This window comes from Lithobates pipiens, unplaced genomic scaffold (genome assembly GCF_037356315.1).
Source record: "Lithobates pipiens isolate NorthernLeopardFrog02 unplaced genomic scaffold, aLitPip1_a1.2 Scaffold_13, whole genome shotgun sequence".
NCBI lineage: Eukaryota > Metazoa > Chordata > Amphibia > Anura > Ranidae > Lithobates > Lithobates pipiens.
The window spans coordinates 146,054,615-146,077,249 of record NW_027507718.1 but is presented as its reverse complement, the minus strand read 5'-3'; the positions used below and the strand labels follow the sequence as shown (position 1 = coordinate 146,077,249).

At 43.3% G+C, this 22,635-nt stretch overlaps 1 protein-coding gene across 23 annotated transcripts in view; it reads left to right on the top strand.

The window, feature by feature from the left end:
• Positions 1-22,635, top strand: part of PTPRS (protein tyrosine phosphatase receptor type S) — a 733,740-nt gene that overhangs the window by 569,207 nt on the left and 141,898 nt on the right. For all 23 annotated transcript variants that reach the window (XM_077475694.1, XM_077475692.1, XM_077475693.1 and 20 more), the window contains 2 exons: positions 7,458-7,555; positions 14,364-14,487. In XM_077475694.1, coding sequence (XP_077331820.1) covers positions 7,458-7,555; positions 14,364-14,487 — 222 coding nt within the window. The remainder of the gene's footprint in view (positions 1-7,457; positions 7,556-14,363; positions 14,488-22,635) is intronic.

Sequence of the window (22,635 nt, the reverse complement as noted above, 5' to 3'; positions counted from 1 at the left end):
GGGCCTTTCCTCCTGGGATCTAGCAGCGCTTGTACTGGGCCTCTCCTCCTGGGGTCTAGCGCTGTTGGCACTGCTGGTAGCTGCCTGGTGTTCAGACCATCTTCTTTTTGGATGGACTACTTCCTCCTCTGATTTGGATCCTGCTGTGCTGCCTTCGACGGGCTCATATTCTGAGCCAGAATTGGAATCAGAACTGTAACTGGGTGATGAGAGCTCCCGGTTGCTCCCATCGGTCAGACTCAGTATTTGGTATACCTTTCTGGACATAATGGCTGTATGACGGGTGAAACTGATGGGCTGCACGTCAGGGACTGATGGGCTGCACCTTGGTAATAATTGGCTGCAAACAGGCACTCTGATGGGGTCACGGGACAAGTACTCTCACGGGATGACAGGTACTCTGACGGGATGGATGGACAGGTACTCTGATGAGGTCAGAAAGGTACTGGTGCCAGGTACTGATGGCATGTACTCTGATGGGTACTGATGGCAGGTACTCTTTATTCAGAGGAAGGCAATCTGGGCACAGTATAATTACAGTAAATGTAGACAGACTCACTGTTAGCTTGCTCTTCTCCTCACACTGGATCAGTGTGTGAGGAGAAGAGCCCAGCATCAGCTGTTACACTGTGCAGTTTGTTGACATTTGTGACCGACTGTGATTGGACACAGCCGGTCACATGGTTAAGAGCCATTTCCCGGGGTCTTTGCTCTGATTGGGCCGGGCTTTGACCGAGGGAAAAGCCTCAGCCCCAATCTCTGTGTGCCCCCAGGGGCATGCACGCCGCTCTGCATAGTGACCGGCTGTGATTGGATACAGTCACGCTGCTTTCTAGGCTCCGCCACCCGCTCATTACAGTCATCGGGGAACGGCTGTGCCACCTAATCCTATCAGTGCTGCATGTTAGTGCCTCCTCATCAGTGCCCCTCATCAATGCCCTTCAGTGACGCCTCATCAGTGCAGCCTCAATAGCGCACATCAGTGAAGGAAAAAAACTGTGACGTGACATTAAAAAAAAAGTATCGGTACTTGTACTAGGTCTTAAAGTGGTATCGGGACCACCCTAATTCTCATGTGGGTCACAGCAGCGCACTTATGTTCTCTTGTGACAGAGAATGAGCCAACAATGGGCTAAAGTGCATTCTCCATGATAAGAGGCCCAGTTCAGATATTAGATCTTATATTGACAACAGGACAGGAGTGTTCCAGTATAAGAGAAGAAAGTGGCTAACTTGTTATAACTGACAATAAAGGGAACTTCTTTGTGATTAAACAATTCATTACCTGCTCAACCCAATTTGTCATTTATGTTCTCAGGTGCCCTTGCAACCTACTTTATGTGGGACGCACCATGTGCACACTATGGTAAGGAGTTGGTGAGCACCGCAGATTTATCCAGAAAGGTTGCAACGAATACAGCATTCTATGCCATTTCCTCCAAGCACACAACAAAGACATCAGGTGCTTGGAAGTCATGCCGATCAACACTATCCCTGGTGTCTCACTTATGGATAACGAACGATTCTACCTCTTATGTAGGAGGGAGACTTTCTGAATCTATAAGTTTGAATCTTTCCCCTCACTGAGGACCTAGAAGTACACATCATCCTCTAATTGGCTTATTGGTGTTTTTCACCAGTTTATTAAGCCATATTATCATTGTCTTGTCATAATTTTTCTTTTTTCAGAACCATGCTCATTTTTTTTTTTTTCTATTACTCTTGATTTTATTATATTTTCCTTTTTTTTTTTATATTTTATTTTAATGAAGTTTAGATTCATCATGAATAACCAATTGCTCTTTGTTATACAACCCCACCCCTCCTCCTCCTTTTCTCTTCTCTCTCCCTCCTTTTTCAACAATATTACTACTAGACCGCTTTCATTATATACTAAAAAAAATGTATTAAAAACATTTTAATACAAATGCAGCAACATACATTTATGTACAGGCAGTGATGGGTTAACCGTATCCTAGGTCTGTAGTTTGCTCTACCCACTCCCCACTCCCAATTCAATTGACACTGGGTTTAAAATACCGTTTACCGTCCTTTCTGTGATTTGACAAAGTGCATACGTGTGAAACGCGTTCTCACAGCAACAGGCCGCGCTGGTTTGAGTGGCATCCATCTCCCGTTCTGGATTCTGCCTCCTGGCCTGCAGTGATGTCATCTGGGTGCACCGGCGTGTCTCAGCTTGGCCTCCCAAGCGGCCGGTGTCTATCCCCAGGGAGCAGATTGAGTCGCCTCTCCCCAATACTGTTTCCTGTGTACTGGACATCGAGGAGATTAACCCACTAATGCCTACAAGCTCCGAGCATGGTATCATTCAGCTTACACATTGATTTTAAATTCTTTTATTGTGGGCAATAAAACTGTGATGTTTTGATACCTTACTCATATTGTATACATTTGGGAACACATCTCCATAGCTCAAGGGACCAATCTGAAGAGTGCTGTCTATCTGGTTGCTTTAAAGCACACTGCCAGCTGATATCACAGAACTACTCCAGACTCTGGAAGGATCCAGACAATAATGTTGGGATCCAGCCAAATGTCTGACCACCAGCGGGCTCAGGCTCTCAGCGTGAGCCTGAGCCATCTACTCCCTAACCCTCCCTAGCCCATTTCCATACCTCTCCAGTGTCCGCTGAAGCAAAGAGCTATGACTGACAGTCACCACTCTGCTCAGAGTGGACCGAGAACTGAGCAAACAGTGGTCACGTGATCGCTCGGTTCTCAGGCTTAAAGCTGGTGGGGAAAAGATGAAGCATCATACTGATCCTGCCGCAGAGAGGAGAGTATGGGGGTTATTTACTAAAGGCAAATCCACTTTGCACTGCAAATGCACTTGGAAGTAAAGTCACTGTAGATCCAAGGGGGATATGCAAGGAGAATAAAAAAGCAACATTTTAGCTTGCACATGATTGGATGATAAAATCAGCAGAGCTTCCACTCATTTCAGATCTACCCCTTAGATTTAGAGGGACTGCACTTCCAAGTGCACTTTCAGTGCAAAGTGGATTTACCTTTTCGTAAATAACCCCCTATGTGTGTTTGTAATTCCACATTTGTCCTTTAAATTTCAAATCACTTAGAACTCTCCCTTGCTCTATCCAAGATGAAAAAGTTTTGCCTATAGTTCTACTTTAATATAACATTGGCAAAGTGTGTCCATTTATTGAGCAGTTAAAATAGCATGGTTAATTTAAGTGTGTGTTTTATAGTTTTGTGGTTTACATTGTGGTTTGTAAATAATATTTTAAATACGTCCTTAGAAACTTGGGGACCAAAGTCACACAGCCATCTTTGATGAGCTATGTGTTGTGGCCCTGAATGGGCTTTGCAGACACGGAGATGTTTGCACACATCCAAATATTTACCACGACTATCTAGACATCAACACATGGAATAGGCTTCATTAATATTGTGATATTTAACATACAGCTCATTAAAGGTGGCTGCATGACTGTGGCACAGCTGATAGTTGCCACCTTGTATTTTCAAAGCCTTTAATTGCATATACCTGTAAAACACATTGCCATCTTTCAATAGCTCTCCACATATTGTTAATAAATTGCATCACCTGTGACATGAGCCAGTTTACTTTTGTTTTGTTATATAGCTAAAGACCTTTTTTATCACCTATAAATGTTAAGAGATGTTGTCAGCGTGTTTAATAGAATCTGCAAAATATTTAAACTTTTAAAGAGTTCGTTCTCTCCCCTAGTGCAGTAATTGTGAGCTCAGTATTTTAGAGCTCACTCCTGTGATGAAGGAGGTGAGCATTAACCTCCCTGGCGGTATGATTCAGTCTGGAATTAGGTGCTGAAAGCGGTACAATTATTTTGCATGGAAATCTGGCGTTTTATTTTGTAGTCCTGTAATTCTTAGGAATAACGCTCTTAAATCTCTTCAAACCAGAGTCTAGCAGACATCCCGGGTATGATAAAGTTTATAATATAATAAAGAATAATAAAAATTATTCAATAATGTAATCAAATCCTAAAACACTGAAAAAGGGACACTTTTTGGTTGCTATGGACAATCTCCAAATTCCAGGCAGAAAAAACAGTATTTATAATATAAAAGTGCATGCAGGGCACTGCACAGGCCACTAGGGACAAAGGGGGTGTGTCATTTTTAATACAGTACTGTAATCTGTAAGATTACAGTGCTGTGTGTGTTTTGTGTCTTTTTACTTTTTTTAATTTGCCGCCGTTCTCCGCTCCCGTGCGCCGTAATGTCACAGGGAACGGAGCTCGGCAGCATTCGGCACTGTGAATCGAGCGGAGGACAGCTCGATCACACAGCGCGGCGGACATTGCTGGATCCAGGGGACAAGGTAAGTAAGTCTCCCTGTGTCCTCCCCTGCATCCAGCGAAGCGATCCCGAGTCTGGCTCGGGGTTACCGCTTCGATCAGTAAATTCCTAACCCGAGCCAGACTCGGGATTACCGCTAGGGGGGTTAATGACTAGGCCTCACTTACCAATGTCCTGGGAGTATTCAAGTTAAGGCATTATGCAATATAAGCCAGAGCTGCAGAAAATAACTACAGATAGTATATATAATATTATCTACAGACACCCCCTATCTGCATAGGCATTTTTTGTAAAGGTGAACTATCCTTTCAACTGTAAGAAATATGTTCCCTTCTAGGGAAGATCAATTACACGACCACTGAAATAACTTTTTTCAGGATCACTTGTAAAATTGAAAACCATTGTTTTTATGGTATATGTAATGTCTTCATGTACTGTGTATGCTTTGTGTGTATTTGCTTTGTGTCACTTTGTAGTCACTTCAGGGGACAAAGGAAGTAATCTCATCATATGTTTTTTTTAAACTAAGAAATAAATAAAAAATCCTGCAGAACAGTGAGACTCTCTTTAAAGTGGTTGTAAACCCTTACAACACACTTTGACCTACAGGTAAGCCTAGATTAAGACTTACCTGTAGGTCCAAGAAATATCTCCTGAACCTATAAGTTTAGGAGAGATTTGCCCGAAGACAGGCACCGCTATCTACGGCGCATGCGCCATAGACAGCGGCGCGCAGGCGCACTGAGCGCGGCATCTTCAATGACGGAGATGCCGCGCGCGGGAGTGACGGCTTCGCCGAATGGCAGCGGCGGTGCTGCGAGACCCCACCGAGAAGATGGATGCGCCGGACTACAGGGGACAGTGTTGACTTTGCTGGCTCCTGTGTCAGGTAAGTGACACATAATGGACTACTATGCGATGCATAGTAGTCCATTATGCTTTGCCTTTGCAGGGAATGAAAGAGGAAGTAAACCCATCAGGGTTTACTTCCTCTTTAAGATTAATGAATAAGAACTTGCAACTTGCCAGAGTCCATGAGAAACATTGGAATACTGTTTTGTTTTTTTGTTATTTAATGAATATTGAAGTTAAACTACTTTGGTGCTAAAGAAAATTATTATTGTGTGTCTTCCACAAACTTGAGGGTCACATTTGAGGTCCTTAAAAGCTAGTTAGTTATTCAAAACTGTGTGTGTATTTATTCTCATACTATACTGTAGATTAGTGGTGCCCAACATGTGGCCCAGTGTGCTTTAGACCTCAAATCCAGTCAGGAGCACAGCAGGCTACCCACTGAGTGCCAGTGGCTCCTCCTGACCCCAGTCAGCTTCAGTGCTGGCCATGTGATCTTCCGTGCTCTTGTGCTAAGCCAAGGAACTAAACCAGCTCCTGGGCTTTTGCTACGGAGCACTCCACCAACAAACCTTTCTTGGTAGGAAAAACAGTGAGCAGAGAAGGCTGCTAAAAAGAGGTCCAGTTGAACTTTGGAAGGCACTGTTGTGGACTTGAGATAAACACATTATCGTATTAATAAGGTCATGCCAGTCAATTGTTATCTCAGGTCTGGTTAATATTAGGCATCCACCTCACAATGCCTTCTCAGCTTGTCATGTAATTCATTTTAAGTAGGCGAGGATTATTTTGTAATATTGTGTGGTATGAAGTGACGTTTATATACTTTTGATCAGAAAGGTCACCATGCACGTTGCAGTCTAACTACAATCTTTGTAAATCAATGTTAGATTTATCAAAACAATGTAATAGGTGGACCTAACTAAAAATTGCAAGCAATACAGTATGTATCCAATCTGGCAGGTCCCTGCAATACATTGGTAGATCTAAAGGAGATTGGACATTATGAATGTAATGTGTGTGGTGAGCTTTAAAATGTTCTATAGCCACCCCCCAGATCTTTAGACCCAAAGCATTTACAGTGACAGGGCTCATAGTGCTTAAAAAGCAGGCATATCTTGCAATTGATATTACCTTTTTAAACTTCAACAGCTATGAATTTATTAATATACATTTTCCCATTCTCTGGGATTTCTCATTGGCTGAGTCTGTGTGAATACATTTTAGATTGTATGAATAAATTATTGGCATGTCAGTGTACAGCAGTAGTATACAGTATATAAAAGAAAAAATGTAATCAGTCAAATAGCATTTCTCCCCAAAAAATATTTTATAACTTTCTAGCAGTTCCCAGCAGCAGGGGGCTTGTCTCTTTGAGAAATCGTTGGATAATCCCTAGGCATGCATTTTAGGCTGGAAATTTATGCTTAAATTGGATGATGCCTAGACAAAGTTGGTATGCTCCCATTCCTTCCTAAGGGGGCATGTTAGTAATATTTGTATATAGCACAAGCTTGTTAACAATAAATGCATCTCTATATGTTACAAGATACCAGCAGTTAATGTTGTGAAATAACAAAATTACTTGCTTCTGTTTCACTTTTACAAGTCTGATTAGGGTATTTTATTACGTTATTAAGTAATACAATTTGCAATAATGGGGCTTAAACCTGCTTTTCGTGGCTCAAATTTTTTCGTGGCTCAATTGGCTGAAATTCAAGTCTTATGTGTACTTGTCAGTATGACAACCTTCACTTTAAAAATCAAAGCTGGGTGGAAAATTGTGACCAAACAATGACTGCATCCAATTAGGTGCAGTCACTGTCTGGGTATTCAAGGAGCAACAGATGCCAGCTGTTGGAATACAATAGCCAGCAGGGGAAATGCCTCCATCCCTGCTGTTTATTGGGAATGGAGGAATCTGTGAGCCGAACAAGAGGAATCTCTACTGTCATGACTAGCCATAATTTCAGTGTAACCATCTTGACAAACCCATTCCACCATTGTATCCATTATAGTAAAAATCCTTGCATAAATATATATTTTTTTTATTCTATTTGTCCCCTTCAAAAGGCTTAATTACAGAATATGATGAATTTGGCCCATTGCTGGGATATGCAGGTCTCATTTATATTCTAACTTTAGGATAAAAAGATTTGACTTTTAACTGGTTCTAATACCTGTCCTTGTACTGCAGATTTCATTTTCAAATGAAAGGCATTTTCAAAGCCTTTTGCTGACCTCATTTTGATTTGTAAACTAAATGTTTTCTTTTCCTTAAGGTATGCTTAATCACCCACCAATACCGATTGCTGAACTCTCTGACCACACAGAACACTTAAAAGCCAATGACAACCTAAAATTATCTCAGGAATACGAGGTAAGAATCTGAGTTCATATACAGTTCTTTACAAAGCATTATTTATGATGGAAGACTTATATGCCAGAGAAAGTTTGTTGTTTAAAAATGATATACTGCTTATCATAGGCGTGCGCATGGGGTGTGCCTGGGCACATCCTTTTTTTTTTTTTTTTTATTCTTTATTTAAATTTTTCATTTAAGTTGCGTACAAAACATAATCAAGTATTATAAAAGCACATCCTAATCACCCCGTGCTGTCTCCAGAGATTTGCCCCAACATGCTGCATCCAAGAGTGTGGCCTGCGCTGCCTGTGAAACAGTTTCACAGGCAGCAGATCGTGAGAATTGCCAGAGCTGTTCAGTGCATGAAACTGTCAGATAATAACACTGCATGCAGGGAGAGAAACCAGCTGTCAAGTCAGTGGGGATGTCGGGGGTGGGCGGGATTGAACGCCATCAAACACCAGCCAATAGGATGGGGTCTGGACGGGCCGCTACATTTATGTGGCCTCGTCCCCTCTCTGAAGCAGCTCAAACTTTGGCTGGTGTTTATAGCGCATGTTCCCGTCCACCCCCGACATCGCGGCTGAGCTGTGTCAACCAATGCTGCCTCTAAGTGCCAACCAGTGCTGTTTCTCAGGTACCAACCAGTGCTGTCAATCAGTGCAGCCTATTAGTGCCCATCAGTGCTGCCTATCAGTGCCCATCAGCGCTGCCTTAGCATGGGTGGTGGAAACCCCTCTACAGATAATTGCAATACAAATTACCTTCAAGTGTAACAACTTTTAAGTTGGGAGGTTCACACCATTATAGCACTTTGGAATTTTTATTTTTTAGAGTCTTACACATAATTGTATATGTTTGAGTTACAGTTATAATGTGAATTATTGCACTTGAAGTTAAATTCCCACCACCCTTGCTAAGTCCATGTCGTTATGGACCTTGCTTTGTGCACTGGTGCGCGGTCATGTTAGAACAGGAGGCGGCCATCCCCAAACTGTTCCCACAAAGTTGGGAGCATGAAATTGTCCAAAATGTCTTGGTATGCTGATGCCTTAAGAGTTCCCTTCACTGGAACTAAGGGACCAAGCCCAAACCCCCAAAAACAACCCCACACCATAATCCCTCCTCCACCAAATTATTTGGACCAGTGCACAAAGCAAGGTCCATAAAGACATGGATGAGCAAGTTTGGGGTGGAGGAACTTGACTGACCTGCACAGAGTCCTGACCTCAATCCGATAGAACACCTTTGGGATGAATTTGAATGGAGAACTGCGAGCCAGGCCTTGTCCAACATCAGCGCCTGACCTCACAAATGTTCCTCTGGAAGAATGGTCAAACATTCCCATAGACATACTCCTAAACCTTGTGGACGGCCTTCCCAGAAGAATTTAAGCTTTTATAGCTGCAAAGGGTGGGCCAAATCAAGATTGAACCCTATGGATTCAGACTGAGATGGCATTAAAGTTCATGTAAAGGCAGGTGTCCCAATACTTTTGACTATATAGATAGAGAGATACACGTATGTGTGCTTGAGCTTTCCGGTGCACACCCTAATGCAATAGGCTGCGCACACGCCTATGCTGCTTATCCATTAGACTGAAGCTCTTTAAAGCTGAACTCCAGACAAGCAACTAAATAGAAATTTGAAATACACTCACCGGCCACTTTATTAAGTACACTTCAATTGCTTAGTAACACAAATTGATAATTCGCCAATCACATGGCAGCAACTCAATGCATTTAAGCATCTAGACGTGGTGAAGAAGACTTGATGAAGTTCAAACTGAGCATCTGCAGCACCTTCCTGCCGAAGGCTTGATCTGCGGCTGATAGTAAGTCCAGCCTGTAATGTCGGAGAAATGTCGAGTAGTTGGACCAAGTAGCCGCCTTGCAGATTTGATCAGCCGTAGCACCGGCCCTTTCGGCCCAGGAAAATGCAGATGATCTTGTGGAATGAGCAGCAATACCTGAGGGGGGTATTTGTCCTTTAGCTCCATAGGCCTCCACAATAGCCCATCTAAGCCATCTGCCCAGAGTGCTTTTGGAAGCTTTCTCCCCTTACGAGGGCCTGAGAAAATCACAAAGAGGGCGTTTCATTTTCTAAATTCCTTATTAATTGATTAAAATTGAAGTAGGCCTCTCCTTACAGCCAAAGTATGGAAAGCTTATTCTCCTGTATTGGCAGGAGTAGAGGAGAAAGTGGGCAACACTATTTCCTGTGAGCGATGAAAGTTTGAAGAAACTTTGGGCAGGAAAGCTGGGTCTGTCTGAAGAACCACTCGGTTTGAAAAAACTTTAAGAAAAGATTCCGTAACTGCCAGGGCCTGAAGCTCGCTGACTCTTCTTGCTGAAGTAATGGCTACTAAAAAAAATAATTCAGAACTAAATTTTTTAACAATGCTTCCTGTAAGGGTTCAAACGGTGTCCCCGTGAGACCCTGTAAAACAATAGATAAGTCCCAACTGGGAAAATGTTTGAGGTCCACCAGCTTATTTCATGCTAGTGCCCTGAAGAATCTTGAAATTAAAGTTTCTCTGGATAGTCTTTTTGAAATAAACTGAGTTAAACCTGTGTTTTTTGGGTGCTGGCTGCCAGTCCCTTCTCCATTCCATCATGGAGAAATTTGAGGACTGATACGACGCTTTTTACCTGAAAGCTTTTAGAGGTACAATAGGAATTAAACTTCTTCCAGACCTTCAGGTATATGGCTCAAGTTACCTCCTTTCTGCTGGAAAGTAGGGTCTTTACTAATTTATCAGATAAACCCTTGGTTTTTAGGAGATCTTCCTCAGAAGCCAAGCAGTTAGATGTAACCGGTCTGCTTCCGGATGAACCACCGAGCCCTGTGTTAGAAGATACTCCCTGAATGGCAGCTTCCAAGGAGGTTCTGTGGCCAAATTTGGTAGTGTTGCGAACCAGGGTCTTTTTGGCCAAAAAGGCATGACCAGAATCATGTTGGTCCTTTCTTCTCTGAACTTCCTTTAGACAATCGGTATCAGAGGGAAGGGGGGGAAGGCATAGCACAGTTGGTAATGCCAAGGATGTGCAAGAGCATCTATGCCTATGGCTTGGTCTTCTCGGTGAAGAGAAAAGAAGTTGTGAACCTTTGAGTTCTGTTGCCTGGCGAACAAGTCTACTTGGGGCTGCCCCCTTGCCTTTCAGATCATCAGAAAAACTTCCTGATTCAGGCTCCACTGTGCTTCCACCAGCCTTCTCCTGCTGAGTAGATCTGCTAGCAGATTCTGAGAACCCTTTAGGTGAATTGCCGACAGAGAGGCCACATTCTGTTCTGCCCAGGAGAATAGTTGACTGGCTAGTTCCTTAAGTCCTCTGCTCCTGGTTCCTCCCTGCTTGAGCACGTTTGCTACAGCAGTCATATTGTCCGAAAGTACCTGAACGTGATGTCCCTTCACCATTTGCTGAAAGGCTAATAGACCAAGAAAGATGGCTTTTAGTTCTCGCCAGTTTGACAGGCTTCTGCCTTGGACCAAGTCCCCTGCGACGTTAGACCGTCCAGGTGGGCTCCCCAACCCCAGAAACTTGCGTCTGTTGTTAGATGTTTGTCTAGTGGCAAGATCCAGGAAAGACCCTTTGTCAGGTTAGCTTAGTCACTCCACCACCACAGTGCTCGTTTCATTTTTGAGGTAAGCCTGATCTGTGCGACGGTACACGTGTGAAAAAGCGACATCCACCCGCATTTTTTTTATTCCACACTTCAGACTTTGTCTTCAAGAGTTTTGGAAAGGAAAGGGCCCCTTTCCGGACCCTTCCATTCTTTCTTGACTGTATTTGATAAATTTATATGGACTGGGAACACCTTGTTTTTGGTGTCATCCAGATCCCTGGTACATTCTATAGTGGGCAGACAATTGAACTTTCTCCTCTTGAATGTCAAGAGTCCTGTAAATTGCTTTTAAAAGGTCATCCACCTCTTCTAAAGACAGCTTGTACCTAGAGCCTCGGCTGTTTTCTTCCTCTTCCACCTCATCTTCTGAATCCCTGAGGGAAGGAAGAGTACTTACCCCCTCCACCGGCCTGGATGCCCAGGGACTAGATGGTGGTTGCTGAGTTTCAATTTGACCTGCTGGGCTCTGAACCAGCAGTGTCTTGACAAAGCTCAATGAACTTGTGAGTTCACAAACAGAGGAAAACAAGTCTTTATATTGCTGGGATGTTTCCTCTTCGACAAGATCCTTAATGTAGGATCTGCACAAGGCCTTTTGCCAAGAGTCACTAAGGCCGCGTACACACGCGCGGACTGTTCGCCCAACTTTGTCCGTCCAACAGTTTCGGCAAACAGTCCGCTCAAACTTAGCATGGACGGACATGGCCACACACGACGGACGAACAGTTTGCTGAAACCGTGCGCGATGACGTGAACGGCACGTACGACGGGACGGAAAATACGACGTCCTATACACTGCATTATAGCTTTCAGCGTGAAAATCCTTTCTGAGCATGCGCGCAACTTTGTTTGACGAACAAGGCTACACACGGGCGGACTGTTTGCTGAAACAAGGTTTCAGCGGACAGTTTTTCGGAAATTCCGAAAAACCTTGTCCGTCCAACTGTCCGCTGAAACTGTCCGCTGAAAGCCCACACACGAGCGGACTGTCCGCCCAAACACTGTTCAGCGGACAAAGTTGGGCGAACAGTCCGCCCGTGTGTACGCGGCCTAAGAGGATTCTTGCATGAAGGGCATTTCCTCTGACTTGGTGGGTTCGAATGTTTAACTTATACTAAGACCTTTTCCTGAAAGGAGAGTAGTGGCGTCTCATTTATAATGCTTAACACGTTCCTGTCTATTAGTGCTTTAACACACAAACCACCACCAGTAAGAAAAAAGTGTTGAAACCAAAAAAACTAGCAACCTCCACCATGAAACTGCAGGGTCCGAGAGAAGTAACCTCTGACCCTGCACTAACAGGCTCCCTGTAGGGAGGAACATGACAACCAAATGGTTACAGTCCATAAGGAGAAGAATAGAAGGCACCACTGTACCCCTTTTACCTGGGCCTGACCGGTGCCTGGGGTGCCTGTTTCCACTATTGCTGACGGCCTCTCATTCATCTTGCAGAGAGCGCAGCGGGGAAATGAGAGGATCTCCTCCATTTTTTAAAAAATTCCCGGCTCCGGCATCATCTGCAAGAAACGGAAGCACCGGTCTGTAGACCCGCCCCCTGGCCTCTGCTTTCCAGACAACCAGAATCACTTGTCACTACGCCCACACAGGAAGCCGTGTCACTGGCCCTGACGTCACCCACCCACAAACCGCACAATCCGGAGAATACCGTCGAATAATGGTGGTGATCCTTCCGGCTACCTGAGCCATACTACGGGCTCTGGGGCACTTAGACGCTGTGCTCTCTCCAAGGTTGTCCTGAAAGGCGATTTGAGAAAATGTCTTGTTGATGTCAGAGGAGAATGGATAGACTGGTTCATGATTATAGAAAGGCAACAGTAACGCAAAATAACTACTCGTTACAACCTATGTATTGTTAAGGTATGCAGAATATCATCTCTGAACACACAACACATCCAACCTTGACGCAGATGGGCTACAGCAGCAGAAGACCACACTGGGTACCACTCCTGTCAGCTAAGAACAGGAAACTGAGGCTACAATTCGCACAGGCTGAGCAAAATCTGACAATGGAAGATTGGAAAAAGTCAATTTGAGCTGTGACATTCAGATAGTAGGGACTGAATTTGGCGTAAACGTGTAAGCATGGATCCATCCTGCCTTGTATCAAAGGTTCAGGCTGGTGGTGGTGTAATGGCCTGGGGATATTTTGTTAGCATACTTTGGGCCGTGTAAAAATCACAGCTTACTCGAGTATTGTTGCTGACCATGTCCATCCCTTTATGACTATAGTGTACCCATGTTCTGATGGCTACTTCCAGCAGGATAATGCACGTCACAAAGCTTATATCATCTCAAACTGGTTTCTTGAACATAATGAGTTTGCTGTAGTCCAATGGCTTCCACAGTCACCAGATCTCAATCCAATTGAGCACCTTTGGGATGTGGTGGAACAAGAGATTTGCATCATGGATGTGCAGCTGACAAATCTGCAGCAACTGTGTGATGCTATCATGTCAATATGGACCAACATCTCTGAGGAATGTTTCCAACACCTTGTAGAATCTATGCCACGAACACAAACAATTAAGGCAATTCTGAAGGTGAAAGGTCCAACCTGGTACTAGCAAGGTGTACCTAACAAAGTGCCCGTGAGTGTATAATGTATAAGAATAGTTTTACACGCTTAAAATCTAGACGTCCAGTCAGAAAGTACATTTAGATCCATGACTCTCACTTTAAAGCGCTATGCAAACTGTTGGCACTATATAAATCCTGTATAATAATAATTTCCTTTCAATGTCAGGACGGAAAGTGATGGTACATTTTTAGTGTACTGTGGAAGGATTAGAACTTCTGGCACAGTTTTTATTGCGTTCTGTGTTTTTCTGTCTGGGGGTGGCTGTACCTCCAATTCCTTGTATAGGTGTTACAGGGTTATTGGAGTCACAGGCTGGCATAAAAACGTGACAGAAATGTTATATATTCTCCACCATCCAAAATTTTCATTTTGTTTAAATCAGTGTCTTTTTCTAATATTGGACTGTTCTAATATCTATCTTCAGCTACAATATAAATATTAGATTAGCTTTGTTTTTGAAGATTTTAAAACAAGTTTTTAAGCTTTTGAAATCCCCTCTGCTACCAAACTACAGTTCTGTTTGGATAATGTTGTTTAATATATTCATAAATCGTATGGCATTATTTTCCACTACTTGATGTTAAACTCTCTTTTCAGTCAATTGATCCTGGGCAGCAGTTCACATGGGAGCACTCCAACCTTGAAGTCAACAAACCCAAAAATCGTTATGCTAATGTTATTGCCTATGATCACTCTCGGGTTATCCTTATGCCTGTTGAAGGTAAATAAATGTGCAATACAAGAATTTTGATTGGTATAATAAGATTTCTTATTTAAAATTTGGTTTGTATATATAGAATATAATATTCACATATGTCACAATATAAAAACTTGTAAGACTATATTGTATAAAATAAGAATTTATATTTGGCTTTCTGCAAAGTTAAGAAGAATTAACATGGCATACCAAAACAAAAAAGGGAAAGGGAATTTAGTGTACAAGTTCTTCCCAATGTGTTGCCGAACTTCTTCTGAAAGTCATCAATTTACCTCTTGTTAAAGTGGTTGTAAACCCTTACAGACCACTTTGTGCTACAGGTAAGCCTACTACCCAGGGTATCTCCTAAACCTGCACGGTTTAGGAGATATCCTCTGTTTTTTCATGTGCCGACGTCATCGGCACATGCGCACTAACACAAACTAAAGCAATGGCACATATGGGTGGCAGTGACATCATCGCGGCTCCGACCAATGACTGCGCCGAAGCCGCGATACCCGGAAGTAACCCCGGGAGTGACGTCGGCCGCCAGGGCAGTGTATGGGCACCACAGCGAGGGCTTAGATACCGCATACTAGCTCATTATGCGTTTATCTTGCAGGTGTTCGTTTTTCTTTTTTTTGTAAAAGTGGGTTTACAACCACTATAACTGTCAGCAGTTATCTCAATAAAAGGAGGCTCTACTAAAATCAGACAGAAAAAACACTCAGCGCTAATGTTCAGGAAAGGGGTGCCGAGAATGCAATGTTCTTGACCCTCACAATAATACAGAGATTAAAATGGGGATGGAGGCATACAGTATGAGAACAGTTTAAAAACAAGCGAAGAAAACCAAAATCTCCAGTGTAAGATCAGCAGTAATGTCTCTCAATGGGAGAGATAATCTCCATAGCTATATGTACAGTTGTGCTTTTAAGTTTAAATACCCTGGCAGAATTTATGATTTCTTGGCCATTTTTCAGAGAATATGAGTGATAACACAAAAATGTTTCTTTCACTCATGATTAGTGTTTGGCTGAAGCCATTTATTAACAATAAACTGTTTACTCTTTTTTTAAATCATAATTGCATCAGAAACTACCCAAATGACCCTGATCAAAAGTTTACATACCCCAGTTCTTAATACCCCCTTTAACATCAATGACAGTTTGAAGTCATATGTGGTATTTGTGGATGATGCTCTTTATCTTCTCAGATGGTAAAGCTGCCTATTCCTCTTGGTAAAAAGCCTCCAGTTCCTGTAAATTCTTGGGCTGTCTTGCATGTACTGCACGTTTGAGATCTCCCCAGAGTGGCTCAATGATACTGAGGTCAGGAGACTGAGATGGCCACTCCAGAACCTTCACTTTATTCTGCTGTAGCCAATGACTGGCCATCTTGGCCTTGTGTTTTGGATCATTGTCATGTTGGAATGTCCAAGTACGTCCCATGCGCAGCTTCCTGGCTGATGAATGCAAATGTTCCTCCAATATTTTTTGATAACTGCATTCATCTTGCCAACAATTTTGACCAAATTTCCTGTGCCTCTGTAGCTCACATCCTCAAAACATCAGCGATCCACCTCCATTCCTTTCATCATAGGCCTTGTTGACTCCTCTCCAAATGTAGCGTTTATGGTTGTGGCCAAATAGCAAAATTTTAGTCTCATTACTCCAAATGATAAGGTTTGAGGCTGGTCTCTGTGTTGTTTGGCGTATTGTAAGTGTGCATGCTTTGTGGCATTTGTGTAGTAATGGCTTTCTTCTGGCGACTCAACCATGCAGCTCATCTTTCTTTAAGTGCCAGCAATGGCATGCACAATACAAAGCAAACAGAATGTTGACATGCATTAAAAAGGGGAACGACTCCAGAGATAAAACGATAATTCTCCCACTCCACAAGACTCTGGTGTGTCTGCACCTAGAGTATGCTGTCCAGTTCTGGGCACCAGTCCTCAGGAAGGATGTACTGGAAATGGAGCGGCTACAAAGAAGGGCAACAAAGCTAATAAAGGGTCTGGAGGACCCTGGAGGTTTTAAGGAAAGGTTGTGAGCACTGAACTTATTCTCTCTGAGAGGAGATATGATTTAAATTTATAAATACTGCACTGGTGACCCCACGATAGGAATAAAACTTTTGCGGAAGGGAGATTAACAAGACACATGGCCACTCATTAAAATTAGAAGAAAAGATTTTTAACCTAAAACTTTGTAGAGGCTTTACTGTAAAAGCGGCAAGGATGTGGAATTCCCTTCCACGGGCTGTGGTCTCAGCGGGGGGCCATCGATAGTTTCAAAAAACTATTAGATAAGCACCTGAATGATTGCAACATACTGTGATATACAATGTAATACTGACATATAATCACACACATAGGTTGGACTTGATGGACTTGTGCATCTTCAAACAGCCACACCACATGTTTACAGAGAGTCCTGTATTTCACTTAAAGTTATATGTGGGTTTTTCTTTGCATCCCAAACAATTTTCCTGGCAGTTGTGGCTGAAATGCTAGGTGGTCTAACAGACCATTTGGTTTCAACAGAACCCCTGATTTTCCACTTCTTGATTAGAGTTTGAACACTGCTGATTGGCATTCTCAATTCCTTGGATATCTTTTTATATCCCTTCCCTGTTTTATACAGTTCAACTACCTTTCCCTGCAGATCATTTGAGAACTCTTTTGCTTTCTCCATGACTCAGAATCCAGAAACCTCAGTGCAGCACTGGATGAAAGATGCAAGGGTCTGTCAGGAGTCCAGAAACGCATTATGATTTAAAAAGAGTAAACACAGTTGCTTGAAAATAAATAGCTTCAGCCAAACACTAACCATGAGTGAAAAATGTTTGTTATCATTCATATGCTCTGGAAAAATGGCCAAGAAATCATAAATTCTGCCGGGGTATGTAAACTTATGAGCACAACTGTGTGTGTGTGTGTATGTATATATATATATATATATATATATATATATATATAGTCCTGAAATGGTTGGCATTAAAGTCATTCATAGTCATAAGTGGTCCATAAGCCAGCACTATAGACAGTGTGAGGGAGCCAGAAGCAAATTCTTCAGTAGGCAAGGGAGAGAAAGCACAACGCATCTAAGTGCAGCATTAAAAAAAACATTTAATGAATGTAACAATAGAAATCAGCTATTCACAAAGGGATAGGAGGTAAGCGCATTGTGATCATGATGATCCTGCTGTGTAAATACAGGGGGAGTCCCTCTGTATCTATGTCCCTGGGGTTCAGCTGGCGGCTTGGACAGTGGTTTCTGGCACTTGCAGCTCAGTCTGGGTAGCGAGGGACGCTGAAAACTCGGGAGTGATGTCCTGTTCAGTCTGTTCAATCAATTCTATATAATATTGTACAGAGATTATACAATCAGTTTGTATAGTGTAATTCCAACTTTATATGCCTAAAATGAACTAGTCGTGCTTTTCGTGCTAATTGTTAACGGCACCCAAAACAGGGAAGCAAAGATGTATTTTGACACGTGTGAAAATGTGCAAAATACTCTGCCAACCGCAACACACTAAATTGCCCCATGAACTACTTTGTTGCATATAGGACATTGAAATCCATGGGCTGCCCTATGTGTGTCATGGGAAAAAGATGCCACTAGATGTGAATGGGGCCTGAAAGTGAAATGGATGCGTTCACACAAAAGGAATTACAGCTGAGTGTCTCCATTCACTTCTTCCCATGTACTTCTATAAAGCTGGCCATACACTATGCAATCTGATTATACAGTCTCTGTACAGTTTCCTTTAGAGTTGCCAGAATTATGGAATAGGAGGACCCACCTGAACATGCCATTCAATTTGTATCATATCAGACAGGACCTTGCACTACATAGTTGATGGTAAAGCTAAATGGAAATTTTACAATTAGATTGTACAGTGCATGGCCACCAAGGAAGGAAGCAAGGAAGAAGTAGAAAAAGGAGTGGAAATAAAAATGAGGTGGTAAATCAGAGGCCATGAAGGGCCCCCCACCTTCCCTCTGAACCCGGACCCTTTACTCCCATCATGAGGCCTTTTTATTACGGTCTTGCAGCGGGACTCTATCACATGTTCTGCGGTGGACCCCTTTCCTGACATCTTGTGTAGAGTTGCCACCATTTCTTTGAGCCAAACCCAAACACTTTAGCAGCATTTTAGCAATCACAAATTGCTAATATTTTGTGATTATTTAACATTTCTAATCATAGGGATTTAATTGCAAGAGACCCGCCCCCTTACATCATTACATCAGAGTCCACAGAGCCCCCCTTACATCAGAGCCCCTCTTACTTTAGAACCCTTGCAGAATCTCCACTTACACTGTAAGGGAGATCTCTGTGGACTCTGAAATATATAGGGGAACCCTGATTTAAAGGGGGGGCTCTGATGTAAGAGGGAATGCTGTGGACTCTGGTGTAAAGGGGAACTCTAAACTGTGGAGACCTTTCCCCTTCTGGCTGCTGGGCTCTAAACGAACCCCCTTCTCTGAGGCATAAAACTCCTGGTGAGTCTAGGTGGGGGACCCATCCGTAGGGGAGAGGAGAGAGGGGAACTGTCAGCGCTGGCTCTGGGCTGCGTGGGAGCCCTGCAATCAGCAACTCATTAGTAAGACCTCATCTGGAATATAAAGTTCAGTTTTGGGCACCAGTTCACAAAAAGTATATCATGAAACTGGAGAAAGTGCAGAGAAGGGCAACCAAACTAATAAGAGGCATGGAGGAGCTCAGCTACGGGGGAAAGATTAGAGGAACTGAATTTATTCTCTCTTGAAGAGGAGTTTAAGGGGAGATATGATCAACATGTATAAATACAGTGAAGTGCAGCGCTTGTTCAATAAATTTCATTGAACAAGCGCTGCACTTTATTTTTTTCTTTGCATTTCTGTGTCCAGTATCTGGGTTATGGTGTTCAGCTGCTGTTAGTTGTCTACATTTAACTGAACGTGGATATTTATCTTCTTACATGTATAAATACATTATTGGTCCACATAGTGTACTTGGTAATAACAGAGGACAGGGGGGCACACTTTACGTCTGGAAGAAAAGAGTACCAGCCTGACAAACATTTTTAAAAGTCAGCAGCTACAAATACTGTAGCTACTAACTTTTAATATAAAGACACTTACCTGTCCAGGGATTCAGTGACGTTGGCACCCCCAAGCCGATTTGTCCATTGGCTTTGGGTGCAGGCATCAGCATAGCAAGCAAGGGAAACCAGCAGTGAAGATTTCAGGCTTCACAGCAGGTTTCCTACTGCACATGTGATATCTGAATGGTCACACACAGGTCCCAGAAGGCAGCAGGGGGAAGGAGGAGGGGCCGAACATGATATAAATCACCGTGCGGCGATCATACCATGAAGTGGGAGTGGGTCTCTGTCAAAACCAGGTAACGCCACTCCCCCCGTGCCAAATATGGCAGTGAAGGTGGAGAGGGTGCGAACAAGCAGAGCTTCCATTTTGGGTGGAGCTCTGCTTTGATCTCCAAATGCGGAAAAGGTTTCTTCATCGTAAGAGCTTTGAAAATATGGAATAGACTCCCTCAAGAGCTGGTTCTGGCCAGCTCCGTAAAATGCTTTAAAAAGGCCTGGATTCTTTCCTAAATGTACATAATATAACTGGATAGTTAAGTCAGTAGTTAATCCAGGGAATATCCAATTGCCTCTTGGGATATCAGGAAGAATTTTTTCCTGCGCTGGAGCAAATTGGATCATATTCTGCTGGAGGTTTTTTTTTTTTTTTTTTTTTGCCTTCCTCTGGATCAACTGTGGGTATAGGATTGTGTTGATAAGATTGTATAATTTTCTTTTATTAGTTGAACCAGATGGACTTGTGTCTTTTTTTCAACCAGACTAACTATGTAACATAAGGTAAGTGGCCCAATAATAATGGCATGGTTACCAAGGAGTTCCCTCAATACCTCAGAGCCCTCCTTAACCTAAATGTTTATTGTAAAAAGACAGTAAGCCCAGCAAAATATTAGGATTATAGTGAACCGTGGTTTTGGGAATGCTTAGCATGTGCACAATGGTTCCCAGCCCATAATTGTGCAATGAAACATTAGTACCGTATATACTCGAGTATAAGCCGAGATTTTCAGCCTCTTTTTTGAGGCTGAAAGTGCCCCCCTCGGCTTATACTCGAGTCATCGCTGTCTGCCCGCTCGATCAGCGTGTCGAGCAGACAGACAGCGGCCATTCTATTCAAAAGCCGCGCCTCCGGCTCCGCCTTCGCCTGTGATAGGCGGAACACTGAATTTCCCAGCAGCCTGTGTTCCGCCTATCACGGACATCGTATCATCCTCGTACTACGGACGAGGATGATACGACGTCTGTGATAGGCGGAACACAGGCTGCTGGGAAATTCAGTGTTCCGCCTATCACAGGCGAAGGCGGCGGCGCAGCTTTTGAACTTTACAATGGCCGCCGACGAAGAGGGCACGGGACGGAGGCAAGGGAAGGCACGGGACGGGACGGGACGGCGGCGGCAAGGCAAGGCAAGGCAAGGCACGACACGGGACGGATGCAAGGAGGCAAGTCACGGCACGGGACGGAGGCAAGGAGGCAAGGCACGGGACGGAGGCTCGGGACAAAGGTAGGCTGGACACACACACACACACACACACACACACACACACACACACACACGCACACGGATGGAGACACACACAGGGATGGATGGATGGATGGAGACACACACACAGGGATGGATGGATGGATGGATGGAGACACACACACACACAGGGATGGATGGATGGATGGATGGAGACACACACACACAGGGATGGATGGATGGATGGACACACACACACACAGGGATGGATGGACGGACACACAGGGATGGACGGACACACAGGGATGGACGGACACACAGGGATGGACGGACACACACACAGGGATGGACAGGCATGTCTCACCCTCGGCTTATACACGAGTCAATAAGTTTGCCAGTTTTTTTGGGGGTAAATTGGGGGCCTCGGCTTATATTCGGGTCGGCCTATACTCGAGTATATACGGTATGTTCATTTTTGAGTTATTTTAGTATTTCATTTTGTTTACAATACTTTTTTGTAATTTGTTTTTTTTTAATTGCTTTTGTGTTTGATATTATAATTGGATTATAGATTGGCTTGTAATAGGGTAAGGAAAATAATGCCACAAGTTAATTACATATTAATTGCAAGCAGGAAACAGAAACTAACTATGCTCAACAAAATTTCATTTGATTTGCCTTGCTATGAGACTTAAAGGGTAGGTATTTCGTTATAACCCCATTTTAATTTTTTCTTTCTTAATTGTCTCTCTCATGTTCTAAGGAGTTATAAAGTGGCGTTTGATACCAATTAATGTAAGCTGTAAACAACAAACACATACTGGAAAGATAAAAAAAATGATTCAAGGCTCAGGCATGCTTTTAGACTGGGAGGGATTTTTGTGCATTGAAGAACTTATAACATAAATGTGACTGTTTCAAATTGACTGTATGCAAACTACACGGATCAGCCATAACTTTATGACTACCCACCTATTATTGCTGCCAAAATATCCCTGATCCATTGAGGCATGAATATCACTAGACTGAGGGTATGCTGTGGTATCTGGCACCAAGCCCTGTAAGTTTCAAGATGGGGCCTCCATAAATTGGGCCTGTTTTTCCAGCACATCTCACAGATGCTCAATTGGATTAAGATTTGAAGGCCAAGTCAACACCTCAAACTCCTTGTGTGTTGCCTGGTATAGGGATTGAAACCACAAATGATGGATTCCATTAGAACAATACTATACTACTACTACTACTATACTACTACAATACTATACTACTATATATATAATTTTTTTTGAAGCACGTGATTCGAGCCAGAATCTCTAATAGGCTTCAAAAAATAATGGGCTCTCTGCATCCCGAGCCCACCCAGTCGCGTGACAACAGCGAATGAATATTCCATATTGTCAAAGATTATCCTCCTGGCCAATCAGGAAAGTGGGTCATAAGACCCATTTCCTGATTGGCCGAAAGGAAAAGTGATCCTATTGGCCTAGGAGGAAGAGGGAGGAGACCCACGGCCGCTGAGATACCTAGGAGACACGGGGGGAGGCCGCCACCCGTCCCGAGGGAACCACTACCCGTGCCATAGATGGGGTAGGTGTGGGGCTGGTAACCGACCG